At 34.2% G+C, this 10,258-nt stretch overlaps 1 protein-coding gene across 1 annotated transcript; it reads right to left on the bottom strand.

Annotated features, from left to right (window-relative positions):
• Positions 1 to 3: 3 nt before the first annotated feature.
• Positions 4 to 7,867, bottom strand: LOC306865628 (triacylglycerol hydrolase DDHD2-like; the record flags this gene model as incomplete). Its single annotated transcript, XM_079410349.1, has 16 exons — positions 4 to 440; positions 519 to 663; positions 751 to 891; positions 977 to 1,082; positions 1,163 to 1,318; positions 1,869 to 2,000; positions 2,202 to 2,288; positions 2,393 to 2,521; positions 4,197 to 4,261; positions 4,395 to 4,603; positions 5,483 to 5,624; positions 5,752 to 5,841; positions 7,066 to 7,180; positions 7,266 to 7,355; positions 7,433 to 7,629; positions 7,738 to 7,867. 16 exons carry the CDS (start codon positions 7,865 to 7,867, stop codon positions 365 to 367), a joined length of 2,010 nt encoding a protein of 669 aa, XP_079266475.1. The 3' UTR covers positions 4 to 364.
• Positions 7,868 to 10,258: the final 2,391 nt, after the last annotated feature.

The following is a 10,258-nucleotide window of genomic DNA, read 5'->3' as shown; positions in this document are numbered from 1 at the left end:
AATCATTTGGGATTAGGTGTTTAATAATATAATTAAAAAATATCACAAATATCCAAACATAATAAATACATAATATTAATTAATTCATTGGAAAATTTGAAAACCGAAGTTACATAAGTAGGTTACACATTAAATGCAGGTTTCTATTACAGTGCACATTATTGCACAAAAGGTTATTGTGCGTATCAAATGTCCATAATCCTGCCATTAGAATACTGCAACAATATCCCAAGAACAATAGTTCAGTTGGGATTCCAATTTCAAATTCTTCATTTTTTAGGTAGTTTATTGCCTGGCTGGTTAAAATGTGTGGAGCGAATCAACTCACTGTGGACTGGACTGGCTTTAAAGGTAGTTGTAACATTCATAAATGAGTGTTTCTCAGTGGGATGTTTCCATAAATCTCTCTCAGAACCAACAGAGCAGTATCTTCAGACTCCCTGCAAACAAATCAGAAATAATTATAGATTTCAGAGCATATAAACAATACACCGTAAAAGTGAAAGATTTTCTCTTACCAGTAGCACAAATGGCTCTGTATGGCAAACAGGTACTCATTGAAACTTTCAATTGGTGTCTCCTGAAGGACAAAGTCAATACGTCGTCCACGATTCAACGTCCCCACCTTGGTTAAGTTTCTTTCCTCCTGCTCCATTGGTGACACTGCACCACAAATATTCAAATTTAAGGAGGGACATTGGAAATATAAGGTGGATTTTATCAAGAATCAAGAAAAGTTTCATTAGATACCTTCTGATTGATCTGTAGGGGTCATGGAACTGATTCCACCCTCTGTGAGCGCTGGCGTTGGGACCTGAGAAATGCTCTGCCAAACCATTCGTAGGGATCCCAGTAAATCAGAACTGACTCGAGTCAAACCCTCTTTGAGTTCTGTAAGCATCAAGACATTTCATTCAGTTATTTTTAGTAATTTTAGAATATCAAAACTCTTGGTTTATAAAGTGATTTGGCATACCGAGGTGCATCCTCTTTCTGCCTTTATGATGGGGTATCAACATGGGCGGCAAGTCCACGTCTTGGGACAAAATCATGGGCTCGATTCGATACGCCACTGGGTCAAACTGCACAGATCACATTCGAGGTGTAAGAACAGAGTTCTAAGGAAGTTGTATGGTTCTCAGTGTTTTGGAGAGTGTCTTACTGGATGGAAGATGTTGTAGAAACTCTTGCAGGTTGGGAAGCTGTAATTAGGATCTATCCTCTTCAGACCTCTGACAGTTAAAAACATTCCTATGGGTGAACCCATGGCAAAGAACGCCTGCGGATGAAAGGCTAACTGAGGATAATCAATGGATACCTGCAGAATAAAGAAGCTGTTAATTGGCAACTGTCATTTGAACTTTGAATTTTTATGAACAATTTTTCATATCAATGGAGATTCAACAGACAATAGCAGCCCAAACTTGGAAGAACATACAGACAAAATATATAAAACAAATACTTTTATATATGAGATTAAATGATATATGAGATATAGTTAATGTATTAAAAATACAACGAAGCATAAATAAATACGTTTTACTCCATATTTATTTATTATCAGTTTTTTTCTGTATTTTTATTTACTGTGTATTCCAATCATTCCAATTTGGAATTGGTAAGATTTTTAAATATTTAAAATACAGAACTATTGTGAAATATTATTGCAATTTAAAATAACAGTTTTATACTTTAATACACTTTAAAATATATTATAGTCCTGTGATGCAAAGCTGAATTTTCATCAGCCATTCCACCAGTCTTGAGTGTCACACGATCCTTCAGAAATCATTCTAAAATGCTGATTTATTATCTATGTTGGAAACAGTTGTGCTGCTTAAATATATATACTTATATAAATAACTTACTTGTCCAATGCCCACATCAAAATGCTGATAATCAACCGCACTAGTGGTGGGGGTGTGATGTTCATTTCTCATCCCTAGACTTGGGGAGTGTGTCTCATTTTGGGCTGCATGTCCACTTCCAGATCTAGAGTGCTGTTGGATATTCAAGAAGTAGTTACTAGAAAGTGCTAAACAGACATTTCAATCTAAAACAATGGACTCTTATCTGTCTTCCCTTCCATTTTTGGGTGTGGAGAGGAAACTGCACACAATTAAAGCTACACTGCAAACCTTTCCATTTCTGCCATGAGCCATTGAGATAAACACAGGGCTATAAAGAATCTCAGGAATTACCTTCCATTTCTTCACACAGTTCATAATTTTCTTGCAAGGACCCAGAGGTATTCCAATATCTTTTAGTTCCTTCTCTGAGCAAAGCATCTGAAACAGTTTAATTGGAATAAGAAGGGTGAAAATGAAGAATTGGAGTGTTGTGTTTTTCATGCGTGTTATTTGTGATTCAAGACGAAAAAAAAACAACTAACCAATGACTCCATATCCATTTGCTCTCTGTGCAGTATATTGAGGTGTTCCTCCAACCCATGGCCCTTCAACGCCTCCTCCAGACTCTCATAGGAACCGCAGCCTGTGTTTACAGGAGCGTCCTCACGGAGCTGTGCAGACCACAAAAATACATTCATAAATTATGATCTTTAAAATCTATAAAAGTAACAGCACGATAAGATGAAAATTACTATACATGTTTGAAAGCAAAATTGATTTATTACATTTTTTTTTTTAATATTAAAAAATAAAAATCTTTAATCTAAAAATCGTTAATAATAATAATAGGACATTCATCTTTTTTATTAGTTATTAGACAAGTCAAAATGTCACGAAGAGACATTTTAATGATGCTGCATTTATTTAAAGTTAATAAATAGTTACTATTTATTAGTGCCATTAAAATTCAATTAATGTTGAGACACTTGAATGTTATTATTCTCAAAGAGTACTGTAGTATTTTAGAAAATAACCATTTAAAGTGATCATTCATGTTTATTACTAAATAATTATTTGATTATATAATTATATATTATGACAAAGATAGTTTCTGTGCAAACCAATGTTATTTGAGTATTGTTTATATACTAATATAGCATTTATTAATAGTGTGAATTAGCTTATTTTTATATTTTCAGTTTTCACTTTAATTTAATTAACCTTTTAATTATTACCAATTCGCCTGCTTACTGTGAACTGTTTCAAAACAGTTTAACGTGGATATTCTATAACCTTTTCCCTTTTATTTTGCCTCTGTCCCAGAGGCGGACAGTAGTGGAGTACATTTACTTGAGTATTGTACTTAAGTACACTTTTTGAGTATCCGCTTGAGTATTTGTTTTTCTGGAAACTTGCGACTTTAACTTCACTACATTTGAAAGACAAATTTCACTCCACTACATTTCCATCAAGGTCCTCGAAGTAGAAAGTCGTTATGCAGCAGCTTTGAAAATCAGTGAGTGATTTTTTTTTTTTTTTTCGAAAATGTGATTTTTTTTGACAGCATATCAGTAATCACTCTTGTCGGGTTACGTAAAGTGATTTTCCCAGCATTTTTTTTTAACACTGACCAGTTGCAAATGTGATATGTTTTTGCAACGATTCAATATTAAGAAGTTTATATTGTGGTATATATTAGACGCAACATTGTCTGATTTTGCAAAATTGTGTAAATGAAAATATTACTTATAAAGCCAAAGAACAACTGTTGTGCATCTCCTAACAAAACACAATAGGTGTTTGACTTGAAGCAGCACTGCACAGATGTTCGATCTCATGGCAATTCGTACATATTTTATGAGGTGGCTAATTTGTACGACCTCACTCGTACAAATTCATATGATTTTTGCCAAATCATACATATTTTACGAGTTGCCAATTCGTATGAATTTGTACGAATGACCTACACCTTACCCTGCCCTATCTGTACTTTCACTCAAGTAATGGAATTGTGTACTTTGTCTGCCTCTGCCCTGTCCCAACTTTTTTGGAGTGTGTTGCAGTCATCAAAATCTACATTTGTTCATATTTACAAAATACATTTACGTTGGTCAGTGAAAACTTTGGAAATCTTTTCTTTGTACTTTTGTCAATTAAATAAAAGTTAAAGAGAATGAACAAATCACAGATACTTGATTTTATTGCATTTTACAAAATGTCCCAACTTCTCTGGAATTAGGGTTGTAAACATTGCACTTCAACTTGTAATATGTAATATATTACCATATTATATTTATATTTTATTTTATTTCATCTACCGAAATCAATAAAAAAACTGGTACAAACCTCATGAGTTGTGCCATCTGCATCAGTCTCTTGATTGGTCAGGAGATCAAACAGGATCAATGAGCCTGTGTAAAACATGACACATTATTATAACATTGTTATAATTGACATAAAATATCTACACCGTCCCCAAGTACAGGTTCTTATTTTACCAAACCAAAACATTCTGTTTTGAAAAGCACAGTTAACACTTTGTACCAAGGCTGTGTCCAACCAGGGAAACGTGTCCTGTGAAGTGTGGATGTCTCTGGAGGAAGAGGCTGTGCAAACAGTTGATCTCAGAAGCCACTGTATCCACAATAGTCTGGCAGTACTTAGCACTGTTGTAGAAGAAAAGGTCCAGCACTGTGTCGTTGCTGAACTGACGTAGGCGGCTAATGCTAGGCAGAGTGATTCTCTCAATGTCTCTATTAAAAGTAGAAATAAAACAGTAAAATTATTATGTGCGTGTATTGTACACATAAACTGCATTTATTAATGGGTCATTCCATGTCAAATCAATCAAATTTAATTAACTTCCCTTGCTCAAATATTTTATTTTGTCAATATTTTTTTCTGAAGAAAGATAAACATGTATAGTGATGAAAACCAAAATATTAAATGTCATGGATGTATATTTACTGAGTAAAACACTATTTTGTAGAGAGGACTCAAAATGTAAATTTTCACCTGAGAATCGGAGCATCATAATGTTATGTTTACACAGAGACTGGTAGGCTTGTTAGTAAAATCTGTTGACTTTAGCAATCTTTGTTGCATTACATACCAATGGTGACAGTTCAAAAATGAGAAAAAGCCATTTTCAAGTTTATTCTCTATTCCTGTAACTCAAGAAATATTAAAGATATATTTAGATATGACCTTTTAGATCTTGGGTCTTAAACTTTCATTTTGGCATCTTCATTTTTTTTTGGAATGAAAATTTGGAATCTCAATATGGCTCCAAGTTACAATTTGTTAAATTGTACACATTTCCAGTGGTCAAAAACCAAATGTGGGTCACTTTGCATACGGATGAAACTTTTTCTTGTAAAGAGAAATGTCTGAAGAACAAATTATGTTAAAACTAGAAATGTACCTTTTTTCATTCTATCAAAACAATTGCATAGAACATCCCTGTCTGAGTGCTATATATATATATATATTATTATTATTGTTTTTTTTTTCCAGTTTCCAGAGATCATTTCTATATTTTTTTTTTTTTTGTAAATCCAAAATTTGAGTCGGGGACCTCTGGTTGAGTTGAAATGGAATGGCCAGAATACAATAAGAGTAAAGTGTCTTACTTGTCAACTCCTGTACTTTCTCCATGCAAGACTTTGTGCCAGTTGACAGGAAGGTACTCAACCCTTCCAATAATGCATGAGTCCTCACTCTGCCTGAAGTGGCTCTTTATGAGGCTGTCAGAGGCATTTCGAAATTCATTAACTGTAGCAGAGAATGAAGAAAAATCAATGTCAGAATGGTACAGTAAAGTGTTACAGCTAAACAGTTGCAAAACAATCCACCATACTGAAGAAGTGCATGTATTCAGTTTTAGATGATAAAAGCTCACCACACTGGACAATGCCACGGAGACGTATGTCACAGGCCGGACCGATACCATGAACCATGAACACTAGGTGGTCTACTATCTCTGGTTCTCCTACAAAAACACAACAAGAAAATTATAACAAAAGACAGATATTGTTAGCAACACACACTATAGGCCTAATCCACAAAAATGCAGTGAGCTTCCTTGCTGTCTACTGCCTACATAGACAGCTACCTTTTAAGGCAGCATCCTATTGCTTCTCATGAGGAGAAACTCAACTATTGTAATAGAGTTTGATGCTAGCATGTTGCTAAGCTAACTGTCCCTAACTGATTAACCATGGTTTTATTATAGTAAAGGTATAGTAACCATGGTTTTTTTTTTAGCATATTGATTACGATTTGGTAAAACTATGGTTAGAGTAGCAAAGCCATGGTTAATTTGCAGTTACCATGGTTTGGTTTTATTTTCAGTAAAACATAGATAACTTTCATAATGAGAATGATACTTTAATAAGCATAAAACTCACAGTACACACAAATATTGGGTGAAATAGTTAGCATGTTGTTAAGCTAACATGATACTTCAATGAGCATAAAAATACAAAGCAACAAATAATGGGGAAAACAATCCAAGAGGGTTTGATTTTAGCATGTTGCTAAGCTAACAATTTGATACTTCAATAAGCATAACAATACACAGCATTTAAACATAGCCCAAGAGGGTTTAGCATTTTGCTAAGCTAACCGTATGATACTTTAAACAAAAATATTTGGCACAAAAGTCCATTTTAGTTATACTGCAATATTTTTAATTTACATTGTTTTTTATAATTGAAATCATTATTTATATCGAATGATATATGGTATATTTGTTATCAACATTTCTCTAAACTTCAACACAAGCCATCATGGATGAGCATGTCACAATGCATTTTGGGACTGCTTATATGAAGAATATGCCCTGATTGCACACGTACATCACAGAGACTGCATTTACATACAATACTTTTTTTTTGAGTGTTTGCGCTCATCTATAGGATGTTTCTCATTAGATGTCAAATGTTTAGAAAATGTCTTTAAGATATTTATGATTTAGAATGTATGTAAAACTTAAATCTTAAAGACGTCTATCAGATGTTTGTACACAGCAGAGGCTTTCCAGATGAAGCAATCATTAACAGACATTTTGCAGACATATCTGTGCTATCTGAGTGCCTCAGAAATACTGGCCAAAATTACGTTATTACATCTTTTGGAACCGCATTTGTGTCATGGCTATGATAACTGGTAAGTCACTGGGATTTTAAATACAGTTTGATAACACTACACTCACCCTCTGGTATCTCTACTGGAATATTCTCAATTCCTCTCTTTAGTGTCCTGGGTTGAGTCCGTTCAGTCGGGGAAGGGGGAAATTCTTTGCAGCTGCCGTGATACTGCATCATGAGCTGAGATAATGCAACGAGAAAGACAAAATGTAAATTGTGAACAGAGAAGTGTCTGTTTACCATTAGTTTTATATTCAGACAATACCTTGGGATTGTGAAGGATCACAGTTTCCCCCGTTGGGAGCTCCAAATTAGTCTTCCATTCATCCAGGGTCATTGCAATCATATAGGCATCCTGTTTTAGAATAAAGAAAAAGGCTTAAGCATTAAAAACTGGAACATTTTGATTTGTTCTAGAAAATCTAGTCTCACCTCTAGGAAGTCACTGAGTTCTTCATTGTAGGGAGTGTAGGTCATGTCTTTGCTGCCTTTGTGGAACCAGGAGCAGCGTCTGACCTCGACAGGCTTCTGTTCCCAATACACAGAGTAACGCTTTCTTTCACGTAGCCTGATGTCATACCTCTTTCCATCTGTAGCCACTACTACTTCATCCTTTTCATTTTTCCCCACTGCAGACAAATCAGACATAATGGTTAAACGTTCAAACGTATGGACTTGTGTCATGATACAATAAACTATACTTTCATCAAAAGTAACCAAAGAAGTCAATGGAGGACCTCGTTTGTAAGCATCCTCCAGCCGCTGTGAGTCTTCTCTGCTGAAGGGCTGCCAGAAGTCTTTGGAGTCCACCGGCTGGTTGTAGAACCAGTGGTGCTGGACGGGTTCATACAGCTCAACAGCATTCATGATGAGAACATGAAGGATACCACGCCAAGACCAACGGACTGCAAATATAACATTACACCATTTTTCTATATTTGACTATATTTCAAATTATTTAAAGAATTATTATTATTTTTTTTAAATGCCAAGAATTTCAGAACAATTTCAAGGTTTTATGAACCTCCCAGCTAACAATTTGTGAATGTTCTGGTAACATTCGTTGCTGCTGGTTATAAAAATAAAACCTAAACATTCCGTAAAGGTTCCTTTTTAGTTGTCACAAAAACATCCCTGCAATGTTCTGGGAAGGTTAGGTTTTGGTTAAAAAAAAAGAAGGAAAGAAACCAAATGGGACCCATTATGGAATTGCAGGGCTTTTCTTTTTATGAAACGCAAATAAATGCATTTTATGTAATCGTGCGAAATTAACAATACCACATGGAGAATCGACTTCTGTTTAGAATATAAATAGCAATTCGATACATGGAAAAATATAAATTATCTGACTAACTCAGTTGACCTAATAAGCTTGTCTGGAAATCTTTAAAACACGATGTGAAGACATACTGATTGTATTACGAGCCTGAGACAAATGTAACAATTACAGAGAAAAGCATAATAATAATGTAACGCCATCTACTCACCGGCTCTTTGTACGGATACACGCTTAGGACAAAATTGACTTCTGACAGAGAGAGCGAACCTCACACTGTTGTTCACGGTGGTGGTCAAGTCTGAGGTAAATCTACCAGGAGCTGAAATCTTATAAGTGGTCTTTGTGTCTAAAGGTCGACTAAAAGGGGGATTGTTAAATGACCACCAATCAACAACACCAACGGCATTTCACTGTGGCGTGATGGGTCATTATGAGTCAATAGATCTGAAATTATGATGCTCATAATCACATGCGCAGTGGACTCAGAATAATAAATGACTCACTTTTCAATATTGCACAATACGTTTTCTTTAGTGTTTATATGTAGAAAATCCACAGTGGTGAATGAATTTCCATTTGAATGTAACTTTAAATATTTAAACAGTTGTTAGACAAGACAATTCAACACACTGGGCACACACTTGTTCATTATTACTATTTTCCACATTTTAGAATCATGATCTTAAATCACATAAATATGTGACCCTCGACCACAAAACCAGGCATAAGGGTCTTTTTTTTTTTTAAACACATCTGAAAGCTGAATAAATAAGCTTTCCATTGTATGGTTTGTTAGGATATGATAATATTTGGCCGAGATACAACTATTTGAAAATCTGGAATCTGAGGGTGCAAAAAAATCTAAATATTGAAAAAAAAAATGTATATATATACCTGTGCTACTTATGACTGGTTTTGTGGTCCAGGGTCACATATAAGAATGCAGTTTATGTAGTGACCAAAAATGCAAACCAGTCAAAATCCTAACTTATATATGAGCTAAATGGTCATTCTGTTTAACTCTTTCCCCGCCAGCATTTAAAAAAAAAATTGCCAGCCACCGCCAGCATTTTGGATGATTTTCACCTAAATTTGACAGCCCTCAGAATATTTTCTGCTATGAATATATGAACATATTATATATGAAAATAAAGAACCAAGCCTCTGCTTTTAATTGAAAAAAAAAAAAACTATTTTATTCTGTCTTCATGTGTTCATGTTTTATCACCACTTGAATGCACATAGGTTTTTATCAGAAATACATTTTAGACAAAAAAATTTGAAAAATGCATTTTTATAAATGTAGTGCATTTTCAAGCAAAACTCATTCAAATGTCATATTCTTTTGCCTGTAAATAATTATATGAATAACTGAAATTGCATTCAATAAACAGAACAGACAGACACACACACACACACACACGTTTATACACACAAACACACACATATAGGCTACATACATACATATACATACTGTACATACACACGCATGCACATACACACACACACACACACATATATATATATATATATATGATCACACACACATGGTTTTATTTTCTATTCAAGTTTGCAATTTAACACCACTTTATTGCAACATGACTAAATACAGTTTGAATTATTATTTTGGTCATTTATACGTTTTATCAAATAAAATCTACGCCAGAGACTTGCAATAAACAGGTTGCAAATTTAGCCCAAATTAAGCTTTTACTCAATAGTGGTTCGCTAATTTTAAAAATTATTACAAACTATGCCTAACTACTTATACATTTCTTTTCTTAAGAATTTCAGGGTTTTATGAGACTCTCAGTTAACAATTCTTAGTTCCCAGGAAATTCTGAGAACATTCGTTTAAGGAAAATTCTGTATAGGTTCCCTTCCAAAAAAAAAAAAAAGTTCTCTGTAGAATATTTTTATAATATTATTTGGTTCCCTCTAAAAAATTGGGAAAAATGTTTTGTAGTTATTGACGAACT

This window comes from Barbus barbus (assembly GCF_936440315.1).
Source record: "Barbus barbus genome assembly, chromosome: 47".
NCBI classification, from domain to species: domain Eukaryota; kingdom Metazoa; phylum Chordata; class Actinopteri; order Cypriniformes; family Cyprinidae; genus Barbus; species Barbus barbus.
The sequence above is the reverse complement of the archived record's forward strand: the minus strand, read 5'-3'. Positions and strand labels throughout refer to the sequence as shown.